Below are 21,504 nucleotides of genomic sequence, written 5' to 3'. Positions count from 1 at the left end.
CACAAAATTAAACATGTAAGGTGGTCCTTTTGGGATAAAAGTCCAGTTGAATTTTTAATTAATATTTTTCAGTAATTGTGTCAGATCAGGTGTTCAAATTGGTATAGTAGACCCAATTACAAGGGCTCTTAGGACATTAAGAACAATCTTTTCCAAGTGTTATGTAATTTACTTATTTTAAAGGAGGAATTCAGGACATGCAAAATCAAAGCTGTAAATGATCTTTATTCTTCAGATATGTCACAAGAATAACAAAGTATTCATTCAATCTTATTTATTCAATCATATTTATTGAGCATTTACTGTGTGCAGAGCTTACTGTGATTCTCTAGCTATTTGGAGAGTCCAAGAATGCAGGCACAAAATGTAGGCTATTGTTATTTATGTTCTTAATAGCCATTAAAATTCACCTTCTACTGATAAAATAATATTAGTAACATCCCATCTCAAATTCCCTTAAATTATTAATAGCTTGACCTTCTGTTATTTTTGGAACATTTTCTTCTTTAAATCATATAACTAAAGAATTAAAATATTCCCATACTCAATAAACAACATGAACAAAACAAACTAAATCTAATGATAATGGCATTATTATGCACTTATGTGTTAAGATCTAGGGTGGATACAAGATACAAGTTCAGAAAGTCTCTGTTTTACATGGAGTTCATGATATAAGAGGAAAGGGGATTACATGAGAAATTTCCACATTTTCCTCATTATACAGATACCGGAACTAAGCCCATCGATGGGCAGGGATTGTCTCTATCTGTGGCCGAACTGTACATTCCAAGCGCTTAGTACAGTGCTTTGCACATGGTAAGTGCTCAATAAATACTATTGAATGAATGAATGAAGTGCTGTGTGACCTTGGGCAAGTCACTTAACTTCTCTGTGCCTCAGTTCCCTCATCTGAAAAACGGGGATTATGACTGTGAGCCCCATGTGGGACATAGACTGTCTCCAAACTGATTACTCTGCATCTACCCCAGAGCTTAGAACTGTGCCTGGCACATATTAAAGCGCTTAACAAATACCATAAAAAAAGTGATTTTTCCAAGGTCACGCAGATGTCAGGGACAAGGTGGTACTAAGAAACCCTGACTTTCCAGACCTGTGCTCTTTCTATTAGGCCACACTGCTCTCATCCCTCTCCTTAGTGCCAAAGTGCATATGCTGGCATAAGTTCATCCCTATGAACTTTAGGAACTGAAATTCATATTATAAAAGCAAAGGTAGTGACAACAGATCTGGATACATAATACTGTCCCAGTACAAGATGACAAATGGCTATGTAGCAAATCAGATCTCCAGGACATGAATTTTTTAATTGATGAAGATCTTTCTTTAGTTCCTTTGAAAGTAGGAAAGACATATTGCTTGTGTCTTTATTTGATACATTCATGGCTGCAACTACTGTTTAAGTACCTGAAAAACAAACAGCCAATTCAAATTTGGCTTGAAATTTTTTTTCTTGCTTTTTAATTCCCCTAAGCATTAACATGCTTGACATTTTAAGTAAGGCACAGCTTTTCAGAGTTACCTCGTGAGGTGGAAATGCAGCTTCATATGTTCCATTGCTTAGTAATCTATTAATACCTAGGCAGAAAAGAAAATTAGCTGTTACATAAGTTGAACAGGATTATTTTTTGAATTCCTTGAGATTCCTGGCATTTAGCTAATTTAGTTTTTTTTTTTAAAAGTGGCAGTGACACCCCTCAAGATAATTAGGATCTCAGCCTAGCTGTGATCATAGTTTACAGGGAAAGTCCTGTGCATATAATTGAAAATATTTGGTTAGGCAATATATCTCTACTTCTCCTTAGTTTGTTCTGGGTTTTAATGAACGCAATTCTTTCACTAGTACCCAGAATGAGTGGGAAGTCAAGGAACTCCCCCTTCACTCCCCTCAAACCTCTATTAACCACCTCCATTTCAGCTGGCAAACAAAGTGCCTTAAGACAGATGGGATAGGAAAGGAGTCAGCAGTGATACAACCATCAGAATCCCTGGCTACATGCTGGTATACATGGCTATCCAACAATGTTTCCTTTTCGTTATACACATGGGATGATGAATGCATGAAATATCCTCTGTATACCAACTTCTTTGGCCATAGGAAGGGAATGCATTACCCTATCCTCACCATTATAATTATCATCTATCATCAGTATTTACTAGTATCTACTTTGTACAGAGCATTGTACCCGGCACTTTGGTGTGTACAATAAAAGAAACCTGGTCCTCTTGCTAATTACCACACTGGGTCATGTTGATGTGGAATCATTCCCTCCTGAGCTGCCCAGGGTAGTGGGAGAATCATGATCATTGCACATAAATCATTTCTATATAGCTGGTAGTCCCAATTTAGCAATAGAGAAACTTCATCTCCAAAGTCTTTTCAGTAACCCAGGTATTGATTTGCCTGGGAGGGTTTAATGTAGTATTGAATGATGGAAAGGTGTGAGTGAATAATAGGATTAGCCACAATTCATTTTTTCCCTTTTCATTATCTGATGCTAGCCCATCAATCAATCAATCATATTTACTTACTGCTTATTGTGCATAGAGCACTGTACTAAGAGCTTGGGAGAGTACAATATGACAGAGCTGGCAGACATGTTCCCTGCCTAAAGAGAAACTAATGTTCACTACTTCATGCCGTAGTCCTTCAATATATGGAACTGATTTGCTTGGGAATCTACAATAATTTATAAATGGATTTTTTTCCCCTAACAACTCATAATTACTACTGATAAAGGAAAATCAAATTGTAACTAGAGCAACTTGAAATTTTAATGCTTTTACTACAATAGCAGAAAACTGGTGTGGGGAATGTTAGTACTATTCTTTGCACACAGTAAGTGCTCAGTAGATACCATTGTTGATGATGATAATGATGATGATGGGGAACAGGAAAGCTAACATGGCACTGAGTAGATTCTTGGAATTTTGGAGAATACAAATTCTGATTAGTGTATGTTTACAGATCACAGGTTTTGAAACTTCAAGGGTGTAACCCCCATAGCCCAAAACACATCCCACTTACCTTTCAATAGTATAGAGTGGTTTCTTAAGAAAATGTTCAGAACTTCTGCTTTTGTATTCCACTGACCCTTTTTCCTAAATAGTTGGGAAGGTTGCAAAAATGCAGCATGTTTCTAAACAGTCTGCTTTACTTAAGTTGTTTTGTTAATAAATCAGATAGTCACTATTATTAATTTGATATCTTTCTTCATAGGATATAAAGTTCTTACCCATTTTTGATTTTCCATCTTCATATTTTGTCCGTTGCAGCATATGATGTACTATTCTACTTCTGGTAGAATTGCTGAAGAAGGTGTCTTTATTGTTTATAGTAAAGCTGTTAAAATGATCGGTACTGTTTTAGTATTCATGATAGAGCACAGACTTCAAGAGTAATGTGCTACAAAGTAAAACCATCTACCATTTTCTCTCTTTAGAACTGCAACACATGCCAAACAGCAATTCCTTTTATTGCACTCATCGTTTAACAGAAGAGGTCTTGAAATGTAATTCTCTTTTATTAAAAACAAAAATTCATGGAGGAAAATACAACTGAAAATAGATCACTAAGCTACTGAATGTAAATTTTTGACTTTCATTTCTCTACCATGCATACACAGGCAGGAAGATGCTTTTCTTTAACTGAAGATGGGACAGAACAGACTGTACATTAGTGTCATCTAAAAAATTAACAATTTTGAAGGGATATAACAGGCAGATGTACATGTTTTAAATAGATCTGATTAAAAATGTAGTCGTTTTTGTCAGGTTGCAGTCCAAATTTTCCACTCTATTTCTGCTGAGAGATATTCAGAGATTATCGGCCCAAACTGTAAGGAGCCTATCTTCTTCAGTCAAAGGACAGTGGGAGTGAAGGAAATGGTTGTGTCAGGTTTGAAACATAAGTGAGAGGCTGATTCCTCAGTCTCTTGCTCCTGCTTCTCTCCTAGTGCACATGGCAGTTTTTCCCTAATTTCCAAGGCCCCGAGAAGAATGTATGACTCCAGATAAGCCTTCCCAGGAAGCAAGGGTGCATCTGCACTACTAGGGTAGAGGCATGGCCTAGCAGAAAGAGTATGAGCCTGGTAACCAGAGGACCTGAGTTTTAATCCCAGCTTTGCTACTTCCCTACTGTGTGATCTTGGACAAGTCCTAGTCAAACAATGCTCTGCACACAGTAAGTGCTCAATAAATGAACGAATGAAGCTACATGGCTTCATGTAGCTGGAAGCAGCACGGCCTAGTAGATAGAGCATGGGACCGAGCATGGGTTCTAACTATGGCTCCACCACTTGTCTTCTGTGTGACCTTGGGCAAGTCACTTCACTTCTCTGTGTCTTGGTTCCCTCATCGGTAAAATGGGGATTAAGATTTGAGCCTCATGTGGGACAAGGACTGTCTTACCTGATTATCTTGCATCTATCTCAGAGTTTAGAACAGTGTCTGGTATATATGTAAGCATTTAAGAAATACCACAATTATTATCATTCTTAATCTCTCTGCACCTCGGTTACCTCATCTGTAAAATAGGGATTCAATACTTGTTCTCTCTTCTGCTTAGACTGTAAACCCTATGAAAAACAGGAACTGTGACTAGCCTGATGATCTTGTATCTACCCCATCCCTGAGTGCAGCAGCTGGAACATAGTAAGCACTTAACAAAAACCATCATTAAATGCAGCATGCATAGTGGATAGAGCATGGGTCTGGGAGTCAGAAGCTCACAGGTTCTAATCCCGGCTACGCTACTTGTTAGCTTTGTGATATTGGGCAAGTTGCTTAACTTCTCTGTGCCTCAGTTACCTCATCTATAAAATGGGGATTCAGACTGTGAGGCTCAGGGACTGTGTCCAACCTTATTTACTTGTATTCACCCCAGTGCTTAGTTCTTTACAAATACCACAATTATTATTATTATTACTTAGGAAATCTCAGCATTTCTTGAGGAGTTGCTGGCACTGAGAAACTCCCTGGATTCTTTCTGGATCCACACCAACTTGTGGTTTTGCCTTTTCCCTAACACCACCCTTGTACTATAGTGGCTTTGTTGGCCTTGGGTTTCAATGGGAGGAGCACCTAAATTCTAATCCCAGCTCTGCCCTTGCCTATGTTTCACCACCTGTTAAAAGGGGATTAACTACCTCTCTCCTTCCCCTTAGACTATGAGTTTCATGTGAGATGGGGATGGTGTTTGATCTAATTGTATTATATAAATCCTACAATCATTATTATTTTTAAAAGTATATTTTAATAGTAGGCACTTACTTTGTGTCAAATATTGTTCTAAGCACTGGAGTTAATTAGTTAAGTTAATTAGGTTGGATACAGTTTTTGTCCCTCATCAGTTCACAGTCTAAGTGGATGGGAAAACAGGAAACCCCATTTTACAGTTGAGAAAAGTGAGGCACAGATAAAGTAAGTGACATGACCGTGTCACACAACAAACAATTGGCAGAGCTGGGATTAAAACTGGCTGCCTTTGTCCAATTGTCTGCCTCACTCTCTTTCTCAAGGTAATATTTGACAGGTGGAATTTAATTTAATTAAATGATTTCAGAAAGGGCAGTAGTAATTCCTTCTCTACCCAGTAACTAAATTCTCTTTCTGGGCGTTTCCTTATTTAAATACTTTACTCCTAATACTTTATCCACAAATTCACATTAGTTAATTGAGGCACTCAAATAAGATTTGGCCTGGGAGGCACACCCATGTTCTTCAGTACCTGTGGTATTTGCAGACAAGTCATTTTGTATAACCCAGAAGGTGAGAGGTCAGACAGAGGAACAAGAGCTCAGAAGCCCCTTATTCTCTGAAGTGTGTTCGTTATCAATCCCCACATGGTCCCAGAGCTCTCTGGTAGGAGAAGTAACAGCTGTTGGGCCACAGTGGAGGTGAGAGTATAACGCCTTTTATTTTCCCTTCCCTGGAAGTAAACTTGAGTGAACAGGATGTAAAAGGGGAAGCTCCTTCACTGGCCACTCCTCATAAACACAAGAAGTTATCCATTAACTGGCATTTATTAAGCACTTGCTACATAAGAAACACTGTACTAAATACTGAGTTAATATGAGATAATCAAGACAGAATACTCACATGGGATGCACAGTCTAGGCAGGCAGAGGATTAACTATTTAATCCTCATTTTAAAGATGAGAAAAGTGAGGCACAGAGAAGTGAAGTGGCGATGAAGAAAGTAAAGCATAGAGAAGTTAAGGCCTCTCAGCAGGTAAGTAATGGAAGTGGGATTGGAACTCAGGTCTCTTAATTCTAAGGATAAAGTTCTTTCCACTAGGCTATGTAGACCTCTAAATGCACATCGGGGATATTGTTTGGAGTGAGGAGCCACTCCACCATAGTATTACCACAGCAGAGGTTTATCTACAGCTGTGTTCTGGCAGGGGATTGTTACTCAGAAGTGCTAAATAGATTAACCACACTAAATGGAGTCTACATTTACAATCAGAGAGTCCCTTGTGTACATCAGGGATATTGTTTGGAGTGATGAGCCAATCAACCATTATTACCATAGCAGAGGGTTTTCTACAGCTGTGTTCTGGCAGTGCTAAAGTGCTAAATAGACCCAACCAGGATAAATGGATTCTACATCAACAAGTAGAGAATCCCTTGTGTCCTGCCTGTCCCCACTCTTCAGAGATACCTACTAAATACCTCTGACTTACAATTCATGAAAGATTTAATAATTATTTGTAAATATTTACTATTAAAGCAAAACTGGGGATGGAATTGAGAAACCTCTGCTTCTTACTTCACCCACATTTCATTATATCCTTCTCCACCAGAAGCTGAAGTCCAAGGGTGTGTTCTTGGTTAGAACAGTAAATGCCACAGAAAACTGCATGCCCAGAATGAGGATTTTCAGTGCTTAGTACAGTGCTGGGCTTAATTTAGGCACTTAACAAATAACATTATTACTATTAGTAAATAGTAATTATAATTATTATTCTTAGACTGTGAAGGAAACAATCATATCTGATTGCAGCTTTTCTGCTAACAAAATGCCCCATGATGGCCTTTCTCTTGCTTCAGTTTTCCCTACTCATAACTTCAATATCTTCTGACCCACCCCCATATGGTACCACTGATTGTGCAAATTCAATTCCTAAAATATCTATCCCCATGGGAACAATCTTGAAGACCAGTATGTCTAAATAGGGGACTGAGTTTAAACACTGTGTTTTTTATTTCAACTGCACAATATAAAGATGTTGTGGTTGAATTTCCAAACCAATGCTGAATTAATGGTGCTTTTCAGACATTACGTTAAATATGAATATTGCAGGAGAGGTATTGCATGAAGGAACACATTTCAGAGAATGCTGCAAGCTGATTAAATTCCATCAATATGCTCTGTGGGGGTCAAGTATCTTTTTGAACATCAGAGGAAGATAGAGTCTTTTAGGTGTGCAGGAATGACATTCATTTCTCCTGCTTTGCACTTACTGATGCATGCGAGCCCGGCTGAAGGGAGCGGTATAACAGTCTGTCTCCTCTAGGTCAGGCAGTGCTTCTTTGTCAAGCTTCATTGGGTTTCTGGGTAGCCAGCTTTTCAGTTCTCGCATGTTTCTCTGCAAACTGGGACAAAGCAAAATCTTAGAGTTACGTTTCACACACTAATTGGGACTGCACATAGCTCTTATGTGTCAGAGAAGCCAAATTTTGATTTCTTAAAGCAGAAATCACGAAAAGACACCATTCTCAGTGATCAAATGATTTCCCAAGCACATGCCACCGTGTCATGGAATAGGGGTGAGAGACATATTTCTTGGGAAGGAAGGATGGGAGAGGAGCATCACAAGGCTGAGAGAAATGGCACTCTGAACAATGGGAGCAGGGTGTCACATTCAAATCATCTACAGCTACTTTTGCATCACAGACTTTTAAATAATCTCTGCTAGTCTCTTTGCTTTCTTAATAGGACAAGTCTTTTGTTCCTTCAACAGCAAGTGAGCCTTCCCCAGTACATCTGTTTTGAGTGTTCAGACAGTCCTTATGCAGTCAGACTAATCTTGGTGAATCCGAGCCTACTGTGAAGTCAGAGAAAGGTTTTTGTGGGCAAAGCCAGGCTCATAGTTTAATAATGCAGCTAGAGAAGTGACTGGTAATTCAATCTAAATGCCTTAGGCAGGTTTAAAGATCTTGCTAGATTTTTGACCCACCTTACCTTTCAGGTTTAACTCAAACTTAAACAAAGAACTGCATTCTAATTGTGAACTTGAATTGCAGCATAACCACAAGTTCAATTGGCAGAGCTTTTCTAAATCCAATTACTTGAACCTGATTTGCTGCTTCTACTAATTAAAAAGGCCCAGAAGAGAAAATGATAAAGAAACAGATCGACATTCAACACACCTGGGAAGTTCAGAGATCAGAAAAGTTAGGTTAACATTTGCCTAAACTGTAATCATTACATGCAAGCAGTTTTCCCTAACCCATATTTATCAAGACATGGATCCTGATTATTTTTCAACAGTTTCAAAGGAAAATGCCTGTATAACACATGCAAATGCATATATAAGGAAAATTATGTGACCTTATCCTGGGGTCTAAACTTTTAAAGTTTTACAAACTGCTGAGTTAGAGATCATAACATTCAGATTAGAGTTAGTGAAGCAGCATGATTTAGTGGATTCAGCATGAGCTTGGGCATCAGAAGTACCTGGGTTCTAATCCTGACTCCACTACTGGTCTGTTGTGTGATCTTGGGCAAATCACTTAACTTCTCTGTGCTTCAATTACCTAATCTGTAAAATGGGAATTAAGACCTTGAGCCCCATGTGGGACATGGACTGTGTCTAACCTGACAAGCTTGTATCTATCCCAGCGTTTAGTACAGTACCTAGCACATAGCAATACCATAAAAAAAATGGAACCATTAACTTTTTTCTTTTTCTCTGTGGTACATCTTTTCTACTGGAGCAACAAAATGAATATGAATGAACATGAGCAAAGTTTCCTATCATCCAACATTTTTGAAGAAGAAAATTAAATTATAATAAGCAATATTATGTTATTGATTATTGACATATCTATATATTTAAGTAATTTTGGTCCGGAGTTTCCAGCAGTGAAACTATATATATAGTTTATATATGTATATATTTTTAAGCAGTGAAAATTATATCTATAATTATTGAGGGCAATTTACTCCATCATACTTGGTTTTGTTCTTTGCAGAAAATACATTCATTAAAGTGAACAATTTGGATTCATTATGATTCTAGAAGCATAATGAAATCAGTAAATAATTGGCAAAGCATTTGAAGTTGTACATTACAATATTATTCATTATAAAGAGAAAAGGCCAACGGGAATAAGCCAAGAAACCTTTGAGAATCTTAGAAAATAGCATCAAACTCTAGAAGTGAACACCTCAATTTTATAAATTTTCATTTAAGATCACAGCTGTAAAGTGATTGCTTAAAAAATATATTCCTACTCCTTGTTTCATGGGTTGAGATAAATGTTGACTTTGAATTCACTAATTTGATTGAGCAGTAAAGACCAAGTTTCAGTTATTTAGGAGTCAATCATCATTATGCCTCTTATTTTTATTTATCAGCCCTCTTGAATGCCCTTGGAGGGGATGAAACCCTTCTGAATATGTATTTGGAGGGGTCAATAGGAAATCCTTAATGTTTAGTGCAACCCCACCCATACTAGTTTAGTCCCCATTTCAGGGGAATAGGCATCTGAAAAGGGATCCTGGCCCACTCTGAATATCATGGATCCACATTCAACATTAATCCTACTGTAAAAGATTTTTTAAGATATTATAGAAACTAGTATATTGTATAAGGTAAGTTTGTATTGATAAAGATGGTAAGTCACTGCTTGATTTTTCCTGCCAAAATGGATTTGGAAGATGGAAAAGGAATACTGTAACGGCTTTCATCACTGTCAAGATCAGATAGAGGCATTCTGGCACCTCAGAGGCTGCAAATACAGCTTGTCTATGAATTTACCTGTGGTCATGAAATACTTAACACTCAAAATATTTGTCCAGCAGATGCAATCCTGAGGGTCCACTTCAGGATTGGTTACCTCAAATTATGGATAATAAATTCTTCACTTCTACCAAGTAAATGTAGAGGAAGTCATAGACCTTTTAAGTTCTGCTGCTTTGAGCAATCCATGTTACAGGTGTACTGCTGGATTATGCTCACCCTACAATATGTCCACACTGGGAATATGACTGGAAAAATTTGATGAATTGCCCCAATATTTCATCCAATGACTGCAAGTATATTGAACTCCCCAGTCCTTGCAGATTTTCTCCAAACCCTACCTTTCCCCATTTGCCCTGTACCTTGTCCAATGCTCCAGGATTTTTTCCATTTAAACTTTAGCTAGTCAGTTTTGCTGTCCCAGCTGGTGCCACCCCCTCCCTCCTCCTCCTTCCCAGTTTGAGATCTAGTCTACCCACCCCAGCCAAACTCACATGAATGAGGACAAAAATGGACTGGGTCGGAATTGTGAGAAGGGAGGTGGCAGACCTCCCCTCACCCCAAGGTTACCACCTTTGGTGAATCCTCATGCACTCCAATCTCGTTTGCTCCTTCTATTCCATAACTTTGGCTAAGGTGGGTTGGTGGGGTTCCATGGTGGGATGGGAAAGGAGGGGAGGCAGTGGCAGCTGTGATGGCAGCATCTGTTTATATGATTAAAATTTAAAGAAAGAAAAATATATATATATATATGTGTATATATATATATATATATATATATATGAGTTTGGTTGGGGTAGAGAGGAAAAGAGGGAGTGTTTCTAGGGAGAATTGTGGGCCCAAGTTCAGTGTGTATGAGGTGAGCAGAAGGTCCCTGGGAGCAGAGAAGGCTGGAAGAAGTTGAAGAGGAAGGTGTGAGAAGTATATACAGGGTTATCTGTACTTACCTCTATTGCTTAGCTATCGGGTTTAGTTCTGTAACAGGGTCTGGCTAATTTTATGGAGTTGTATGGGAAACATACCTCAGAATACAACCACTGATGATACAACAATTTACTGTACCATGGGCTAAACCTGTGTGGAATTTCTTCATTTCTATATATTAAACTTATTTGTACACAAAATATTCTCATAGAAACAGAGAAATATGATCTCAAGTGAAAGTTAAAATTATCTTCAGTTCCTATTCAAATTTTTTTTATCTAAAAGCTTCCCAACCCTTTTTCCCACTTCATTTCAACTGATCTCCAACATTTAATCCAAATACTCATAATTATCAATATTTCAATGAATTTGCATAAGTATAAATTGGTAAAATATATGTAATTGTGAAAAGAAAATAAACTTAATCCTGCATCATATTAAAATATCAGGAAGTTTACAAGTTTACTCTGTCAGATTTTTAAAATCGCACAATACTCTCTTTCCTTAATGAATTACTTTTTACTACAGTGATTTTTTTCAACATTAACCCAAAATTGAGACTCTCTACAACGAATAAAAGAAATTCCATTAACTTTAAGTACTTCTTCAAAACATTCATTTGCATAGTTAGAATGATTTGTATTCATAAATGAAATGATAAAAAGCAAAGGATGATTTTCTGGTTTATTTCAAAAGCTGGAATAAAAATACATTAACTTGTAAATTTTCCTGATTATGTATCTACATTCAAAATTATTACACATTAAACTTCCCAACTTTCTTGTGACAATGAATTAATTAGAGTAGATAATTCTAGACATCTGAAATTTTTACTAGGGGAAAAAATAGAGCCATTTAATAGCAAAAGGTATTTCACTTTTCTCTGAAATTTTGAAGGATAAAAATTTAAATTGATAACAAAACCCAGCTACTTTTACTTCTAAACTTCAAAACAAATCATTTCTACAGGAGAGTCATCAAATATCTTAATAATAATAATAATGTTGGTATTTGTTAAGCGCTTACTATGTGCCAAGCACTGTTCTAAGCGCTGGGGTAGACATAGGGGAATCAGGTTGTCCCACGTGGGGCTCACAGTCTTAATCCCCATTTTACAGATGAGGGAACTGAGGCACAGAGAAGTTAAGTGACTTGCCCACAGTCACACAGCCGACAAGTGGCAGAGCTGGGATTCGAACTCATGAGCCCTGACTCCAAAGCCCGTGCTCTTTCCACTGCGCCACGCTGATCTTAAATGCCTAAAGTCAGCTAGGGTACCAGTGGGGCCACTGGAGATTATGGACTAAAATGTTTAATCAAGGATGAAAAGGAGGTAACTGAGAGGCTCAATAAATCCTTTTGGTCTGTTTTGAAAGATGGAGATATTGGGAAGATCCCCCTACCCAAAGGGTTTTTAAGGTCAAGTAAGAGGAGCTGGATCAAACTGTGGCAAACTAGAGGGATGTTTATATAAAACTGATAAACTAGATGTAAGCAAATCATCTGAACCAGATGGAATCTATTAAAGAATTCTAATGGTACTCAGAAGAGATATTGTAGTACATCTGGCAAAGGTCAGCAATCTGTCATTGCAAACAGCCACTGTAACTGAAAACTGGCAGGTTGCTACTGCAATTCCTATCTGTAAAAAAGTTTCCAGATAAAATTATTGGTTCAGTAAGTCTCAATTTCATTTTTGACAAATTCATAAAATTTATAACTAAGTGTATATTAACTGATCACTTGAAAAATGAAAACAATATGGTTTCTGAATGGCAAAATTGTTCCTTTTTCAACTGAAGAAGTTATTTGAAGGAGCAGTGTGGCCTAGTGGAAACAGCCTGAACCTGGGTGTTAGAAGACTGGGCTCCAATCCTAGGTCTGACAGTTGCCTACTTTGTGACCTTGGGCAAGTTCCTTAACTTAGCGTGGCTTAGTGGAAAGAGCATGGGTTTAGGAGTCAGAGGTCATGAGTTCTAATCCCAGCTCCGCCACCTGTCAGCTGTGTGACTTTGGGCAAGTCACTTAACTGCTCGGTGCCTCAGTTACCTCATCTGTAAAATGTGGGTGAAGACTGTGAGCCTCACGTGGGACAACCTGATTACCCTGTATCTACCCCAGTGCTTAGAACAGTGCTCGGCACATAGTAAGCGCTTAACAAATACCAACATTATTATTATTAGCATGGGCTTGGGAGTCAGAGGACTTGGGGTCTAATCCTGGCTCCGCTGCTTGTCAGCTGTGTGACCTTGGACAAGTCACTTAACTTCTCTGGGCCTCAGTTACCTCATCTGTAAAATGGGGATGAAGACTGTAGCCCTACGTTGGACAACCTGATTACCTTCTATCTACCCCAGTGCTTAGAACAGTGCTTGGCACATAGTAAGCACTTTACAAATACCAACATTATTATTATTATTATCCTTTGTATTTCAGTTTTTTAAAAAAATCAGAAAAATGAGGATTCAGTGCCTGTTCTTCCTCCTCCTTAGATTGTGAACTACAGGTATGACAGGGACAGTGCTTGACCTGATTAATTTATATCTACTCCTGTGCTTAGAGCAGTGCTTGACATATAGTAAGCACTTTAAAATACTATAAAATAATAATAATAATAATAAGGCTTCAACAAGACTGTAGAGAGTAAACAACAGGCAGGATGAACGTTTTCAGATTTTTCATATGGCCTTTGACAAGGTTTCACCCCAAAGGCAGCATGAAAGCAGTGTGGCTTGGGAGTCAGTGGACCTGTGTTCTAATCCTGACTCACCAACTGTATGCTATGACCTTAGGCAAGTCACTTCTCTGTGCCTCAGTTACTTAATCTGTAAAATGGGGATTAAATATCTGCTCTTGCACCCCTTAGATTATGAGCCCCAAGTGGGACAGGGGCTCTCCCTGTCCCAATTATCTGGTACCTATGCCAGTGCGAAGTATGGGGCCTAGTGCATAGTAAATACTTAACAACTACTATTTTCAAAAAAGGCTTGTTAAAAATCTAAACCAACATGGGATTGTAGGGATTGCTCTATGCTGATAGACAACTTGATAAAATAAACTAAACGTAGGAATAAAATGGACAATTTTCAGGATGGAGAAGATTAGTGAGTTTTAAAAAATCTAGTTTTGTGTAATTCTTCAAAAATTATCTGTAAAAGAGTATAAAGTGAAATATCAATAATTACAGTTAAAGTAAGCTCTTTTGGTTTGCTAAATGCCAGGAAAGTGGTGATAAATTCTAAGAGGCTCTCAAAAAGCTGCACGAGACAGCAGAAACATGGCAGACAACCATCTCTTCTTTGTGAGCATGTTTAAGATAAAATAATACAGATTGCAATTATATGAGGATGGGTTTCAAGCTATCATTCACAACTCAGAAAACAAATCTTGGACTCACTGCTGACTCCTCTTTGGAAGAGCAGCAGAGTGTACGGCAGCCCAAATGCTGGGCATCATTAGGGAGGGGGAGAGCAAAAAAAAGTTATAATTTTTGCCACAGCATAAATCTTTAGGATGTCCGATCCTAGAATATTAAGAATTCTTGAACCTCTGATCACATCTCAAGAAGGGCAGAGGAAAGCTCAGAAAGAACTAGTGAGAGCCCCCAAATATTCTGGCAATGGTGACACTTCCTTATGTGCATAGAGTAAAAGAACACTTCTGTCAGAAAGACAAAGGTGGAGAAAGATCATATTTGAAATCTAAAAATTCATGTAAGTTTTGAGCAGAATGAACATAAAATTGTTGCTCACCGAATCTGACAACCTCAAGGCGAGAAGTCACCTACTGAAACTAAAGGAGTCAAAGCTAACAAGAGGAAACACTTCTTTGTATAGTTGAACACATGGAATCCATTATTGCAGGAAGATTGTGGAAGCAGAGAAGATAAATAGGTTCGCAAGGGGTTTGGAGTTCAGATTAATACATGGTAATACATGGTTGAAGTGGTTCATAATGTGTTACTAGGGGGTAATTAGGGATGTAGTGGGGGTAAAAGGTGTTTTTAGATGGAGCATCCTAAATATTAGGATTAATGTCAAGGAGAGCAACAGTCAAAAATATCTCCAAACATCCCGTTGCCACTGTGAGGGGCAGAATAATAGGCTGGATGGGCCAAAGTTCTGACCCAATAATGGCATTTCTTATGCTCTTATGCTAGCAATGTAATTAATTTACACTAACATGAAGCAAGCACGTGCATGATGAGGTCACAAAGATAAGCAGTTGTAAATTTACATTTTCAATTATTCCAATATGATTCCAAATCTTTTATTGCAATGGGCTAACAATAAAAGCCTCATTTTGGCACTTAACAATCTTGGTTCACAAAAAGACATTGCTAATTTCTAGACTGGAATACGAAAAACAATGTCAGTCCAATGAACATATAGGACACACGAACACATTAAATGTTTCCAATGTACACATCAAAATGTGTCCAATTAACACATTAATATCACATATCACATCTCCTCCAAGAGGCCTTCCCTGACCAACTCAGGTCTCATCTCCCCCACTCCCTCTTTCTTCTGCAGCATCCTTGCACTTAGATTTGTATTCTTTATCAATACCACCCTCAGCCTCAGAGCACTTATGTACATATCCATAATTTAATGTCTGTCCTTCCCTGTGCACTGTAAGCTCCTTGTGGGTAGGGAATGTATCTACCAACCCTACTGCATTGTATTCTTCCGAGCACTTAGCACAGTGCTTTGCACAATGTAAGTGTTCAAATAATACCAGTGACTGACTGATTGAAATTGAGAGCTAGATTCATCTTTTCTCTTGATGATGTTCTAAGGACAAAGAAAACCCCAAAGGGTAAAAGGGTTGGTTTAAATGATAGGTAAATATCTCCGATCTGTGAATTAGGGGAGAAAATCTAGATTTAGATATGGAGTTCTGTCATGGGCATTGCTATTTTCCTCATTTTTAAAAATTTTCTGTTTTCCATTTTCTCCGTCAGTTGAATAAAGGAAAGATTAAGAATTAAGATTTTGGTTTAATACATTGCCCTCTTGACTCAAACTTCAAATCTCCAAAAGTTTCGGTTTGAGGTTTTTGTTATAGAGGCAGTCTATATGTTTGATGATCCAGGCCCACCTCTGTCTAATTCTTAATTTGTGGTTGTAGTAGTAATAATATTTAGGCAGTTTTTACTGTGGGACTCATTTCTGTCAATTGATTAATTTGACATAATTTATATTTTCCCCCAAAGCAAATCATCTATTGAAATAGCAATTTCCAGGAAAGTCGTTTCCTGGAGTGAAATAAGGTCAGTGCCATCTAAGAGGGATTTATTGCCATGTTCTGTCTTTTTAGTTTTGGTCAATTAATTTTTTTGCAAGAAGAAACATGGTCTAGCAGAACAATCAGAGGCCTGGGAGTCATAGGACCTAGGTTCTAATCCCAATTCTGACATTTAACTGTTGTGTGACCTCAGGCAAGTCACTTGACTTCTCTGTGCATCAGTATCTTCTTCCGTAAAATGGGGGATTCAATACCTGCTTTCTTTCATACCTGGATTTCGAGCTCTGGGTGAGACAGGGATTATGTATTGTGTCCAACCTTGTTTCTATACTAGAGATTTAGTACAGAGCTTGCCACATAATAACAGCTTAAAAAAAATCTCAATATTATTACTGCAACCACAAAAGACAGAGATGTTTTGTTATAGATGGGTTTGGGAAGGAAGGTTAGATTGTGGACAAGAATTATGTATTCTGTCTCTATAATACTCTCTCAAGTGCTTAGTTTGATGCTCTGTGTACAGCAGCCTAGCCACAAATATTATTTATTGAATTCAGGCCTAATAGGAAATCTGGATCTCCTCAGTCTATAGAATATGGAAAACTGAGTCATTAATTTGCTGATTTGCTCTGCTGATGGAATAAGCAGATAATCCAAAGCCCAATTAACAGAATACCCCTATATGTTCTAAGATAAGGAATTGCATTTAAAAAATTCCCTTACTCCTTCCTTCCCTTCCCCAGTATCATTACACTTTATCTCAAGTAGGGACCTTCTGAACCCTGCAGTCTATTGTGGAAATCTAGTGGAAAGTTGTATCATTAAAAAAAAATGAAAAGAACAATGGGCCATCAAGAGCATTTAATTCTTTATTTTTATGGAAATAAAAAAAACTTTGAATTTTTCATTTGCATTTCCTGTTATGCTAAATTTACAACTGCTAATGTGCTTGAATTTGGTTTTCTTGCAAATAACTAAATGTTGATTATTAGTAGCTTTATGGATCACCCACCAACCTGCCCATCGTTTTGCTCCTCCAGTCAGTGTAATAACATTTTTTCCTGAAAGAATAGCAGAAATCAGTGGAGAAAAAAAGACAAGTGTGCAAAGGGCAATGGCAATATTCAAGAGAATTACAGGTTAAGACATTTAGGTTCCCATGCTTCTGGTAAACAATTAAGAAGATTCAGATAAGATTCACCTTACCTGTGAATTTGAAATAGTTGGTGATAACATCACTTCTTGTCTTCTACTTCTAGTATAATCTTCCAAGCACTTAATACAGTGTTCTGAGCACAGTAAGTACTCAATTAATTCTGATTAATTAATAACTTTGAATAAAATGGAAGGATTATTTTTTCCTCTAGGTGCCTAAAGGTTGTGTATATTCTTTCTTGGCTATTTGAGACTCATACCACTATCTTTACTTGTTTAGGCAGAATAGAAGCCAGGTGCTCTTCAGTGCTATATATAGAGCAAATGCTCAATAAATATTTTTTTACTAAATGATCGATTGAGCAGGTTTGTATTCATTGGCTTCACCTTCACTGAATCTTTGGGAGGGAAGATTGAGATGTTTGGAAATGTTTCATTAGTTGAGAGTACTCACAAAACACTTCCATAACGGACTTTGGTTTTAAAACCTTATTCAGGTAAAATTGAGATTTCCAGACATGTCAGAAGGAGAAAAAAGTCAACACATGTCATAAGGAGATAAAATCATTACTTTAACTCTCCAAAAGGACATGATAGTAAGTAATATATGATTGGGAAAAGAAGCAGCAATAGTGGAAAAGCAAATACATTAAAGACACAGTTCACTTTTCTATCTTTTAAAATGAACGATAAATTTACAGGTCCAGTTTATTTTATACACTACCAGAATGAAATGAATGCACCCATTTTTCAAGTCTTTGAGCAATAACATCATGAGGAAAATGAAAAAAAAGGAAAGTCATTTGTGATGGTAAAAATGAAGAAAATGACATTGGAAAGAAAATAATGTAATAAACAAAAGCTGTTGATGAAACTGCAGCTTTCTTTATTAAACTGAAAGTTCTTTGAATGGCAGGGCATATTTGTTCTTTAACATTTCCTAATCCAAGGCTGTGCATCTGCTGGATGATCAGGTATTATGCTAACATAATACATAATAGCATTTTACTTTAGGAGAACCGAAGTATGAGAATTGAGCAGAACAAAGCTACTGAAACACACACCTTAACTTTTAAAATGAGCAAGGCCATTTTACTGAGAATTTTTTTCCTAGGTGCTTTATAATTACTTTGTAACATCTTTTCCCTTGGGTGGAACTATTTCCCATAAGGGATCAATTGGCCAAAATTTGTTTGGATTTAGGGGTATCAAAAAGCTCTGTTTATTGAGTTTCCTAGTTTGCAAAGAGCTCAATTGCATAGTTTTTATGTATCCTGAATCATCTGATATTCAGCTAGGTGATGCTCAGTGAGCCCAATCAGAAAAACACTAGGTTCACTTCAAGAACATTTCCATCTCTTCTGATTCTCAATTCTAGGTCAATTTCCCTAAATGGATCTGGTTTAAAAGGAAAAAGTGACTTATTCTACAGTAGTTTCCATACATCCAATTCAGCTCTTAAACTGGGTACAGCTCAGATGCTTGTTTGACCTAAGAGCATGCTTGGGTTTTGGCTAATTTGCTCACACTGCCAGAGGTCAAGAACCTCTGACCTGCGTTATTCTGGATCCTGGACCTCAGAAATCACAACTCAAGTCTCGGCAATACAGTCACCTCATGGAACTGTCACTTGGACATCAGAGATTTAGACAAGACCATTTAACTTCACATGATTCTTGGTGTCCAAATGAGTTGAAAATAACTACATGCTTAAAAGTATAAAATTTTGTTGTATCTATAATAACTCTATCAGTCTGCATTTTATTTCAAACCCATCGGTAAATTCACCAACAGGTCCCTAAACAACATTTCATGATCAAGTGATTTGAGTAACTCTTCCTTTCAGTTCTGCTACTGAAAGGAGAAAGGACTTGCTTTTACAGATGATTCCTGGGTGAAAATATTTGGTTCAGAAAAGAGTGGCAGGCCTTTGAAATGACTTCAACATTTTCTAGGTTGAGCTAGAAAGACATTTCTCTAAACTACTGAAACAAAGATGAGGAACCTTTAAAGCATATTCCTGTTCCAATTAATAGGTGGTGTTCCAAAGGAGGCATGGAAAACATACCTCAATACCAGTCACCCATCCACAGAATAATAAGTACTTGTTTAGGAAGTGAATGGTGGCGTGTATATAGATATATTAGCTTAAGCCTAACCTTCCTATTTTAGAAAAAGTCCCCCATCTCTGACTTAAGCTGAGGTCTCTATTGCTCGGTCACAAAGACCAAGCCCAGTCTTGACTAAGATAAACAGAGAGGGAAAAAATGAAAGAATGCTTAAAGTGTAAAGCCCCAATATTTCACAGTTAAGACTCTTTAAGCCAAACACATTTCCACTGGCAACGTATTAGCAGAATACTGAGGTTCTGGTACATGTTATTTATGTATCACTGATAATGATGTATTCAAATTCATCCACAATTTCCCAATTGGATAAAATTCACCATTGGTAGAATTTAAAATGTTTAAACAAATAAAATGCTTCTCAGTTGAAGAAAAGGACCATGTTAGGGTCTTGAATTTAAGACTAGCAATAACTAAACTGTCAAATTGTGGGCAAGGCTCAAGTCTACTTATTTTATTTTATTCTTCTGAACATTTAGTACAGTGCTTTGACCACAGGTGTTCAATTCTTTAACTCCCATTCTCTCCTGGACACCCTCCGATCTGGCTTCCGTCCCCTCCACTCTACCGAGACAGTTCTCTCTAAGGTCACCCATGACCTCCTTCTTGCCAAATCCAATGGCTCCTACTCCATTCTAATCCTCCTTGACCTCTCTGCTGCCTTTGACACTGTCGACCATCCCCTCCTCCTCCATACCTTATCTCACCTTGGCTTCACGGACTCTGTCCTCTCCTGGTTCTCCTCTTACCTCTCTGGCCGGTCATTCTCGGTCTCCTTCGCTGGAGCCTCCTCCCCCTCCCATCCTTTAACTGTTGGAGTTCCTCAAGGGTCAGTTCTCGGCCCTCTTCTGTTCTCCATTTACACTCACTCCCTTGGTGAACTCATTCGCTCTCAAAACTTTGACTATCATTTCTACGCAGATGACACGCAGATCTACATCTCCGCCCCGTCCTCTCCCCCTCCCTTCAGGCTCGCATCTCCTCCTGCCTCCAGGATGTCTCCACCTGGATGTCTGCCCGCCACCTAAAACTCAACATGAGCAAGACTGAGGTCCTCATCTTCCCTCCCAAACCCGGTCCTCTCCCAGACTTCCCTATCACCATGGACGGCACGGCCATCCTTCCCGTCTCTCAGGCCCGCAATCTCGGTGTCATCCTTGACTTGTCTCTCTCGTTCACCCGACACATCCTATCCGTTACCGAGATCTGCCGGTTTCACCTTTACAATATCGCCAAGATCCGCCCTTTCCTCTCCACCCAAACGGCTACCTTACTGCTACGGGCTCTCGTTATATCCTGGCTAGACTACTGTGTCAGCCTTCTCTCTGATCTCCCTTCCTCCTCTCTCACCCCGCTCCAGTCTATTCTTCACTCCGCTGCCTGGCTCATCTTCCTGCAGAAACGATCTGGGCATGTCACTCCCCTTCTTAAACACCTCCAGTGGTTGCCTATCAACCTCCGCTCCAAACAAAAACTCCTCACTCTAGGCTTCGAGGCTCTACATCACCTTGCCCTGTCCTACCTCTCCTCCCTTCTCTCTTTCTACTGCCCACCCCGCAGGCTCCGCTCCTCTGCTGCCCACCTCCTCACCGTCCCTCGGTCTCGCCTATCCCGCCGTCGACCCCTGGGCCACATCCTCCCGCGGTCCTGGAACGCCCTCCCTCCTCACCTCTGCCAAACTAATTCTCTTCCCCTTATCAAAACCCTACTTAAAACTCACCTCCTCCATGAGGCCTTCCCAGACTGAGCTCCCCTTCTCCCTCTACTCCCTCTACCACTCCCCCTTCACCTCTCCGCAGCTTAACCCTCTTTCCCCCCCATTTCCCTCTGCTCCTCCCCCTCTCCCTTGCCATCACCTCAGCACTGTACTCATCTGCTCAACTGTATATATTTTCATTACCCTATTTATTTTGTTAATTTTGTTAATGAAATGTACATCGCCTTGATTCTATTTAGTTGCCATTGTTTTTACGAGATGTTCTTCCCCTTGACGCTGTTTATTGCCATTGTTCTTGTCTGTCTGTCTCCCCCGATTAGACTGTAAGCCCATCAAACGG

The 21,504-nt window shown here is 38.6% G+C and overlaps 1 protein-coding gene across 4 annotated transcripts in view; it reads right to left on the bottom strand.

Moving 5' to 3' along the window:
* ANO3 (anoctamin 3) overlaps nt 1-21,504 on the bottom strand; it is a 249,457-nt gene that overhangs the window by 90,994 nt on the left and 136,959 nt on the right. For 3 of the 4 annotated variants that reach the window (XM_001509055.5, XM_029060306.2, XM_029060307.2), the window contains 4 exons: nt 17,183-17,227; nt 7,489-7,620; nt 3,258-3,364; nt 1,544-1,599 (listed from right to left, as the gene is read on the bottom strand). In XM_001509055.5, the coding sequence (XP_001509105.2) occupies nt 1,544-1,599; nt 3,258-3,364; nt 7,489-7,620; nt 17,183-17,227 (340 nt within the window). The remainder of the gene's footprint in view (nt 1-1,543; nt 1,600-3,257; nt 3,365-7,488; nt 7,621-17,182; nt 17,228-21,504) is intronic. The other variant, XM_039911456.1, reaches the window with a different exon arrangement.

This window comes from Ornithorhynchus anatinus, chromosome 3, assembly GCF_004115215.2.
Source record: "Ornithorhynchus anatinus isolate Pmale09 chromosome 3, mOrnAna1.pri.v4, whole genome shotgun sequence".
NCBI classification, from domain to species: domain Eukaryota; kingdom Metazoa; phylum Chordata; class Mammalia; order Monotremata; family Ornithorhynchidae; genus Ornithorhynchus; species Ornithorhynchus anatinus.
Note: the sequence above shows the minus strand (reverse complement) of the source record. Positions and strands in the feature narration are given on the sequence as shown.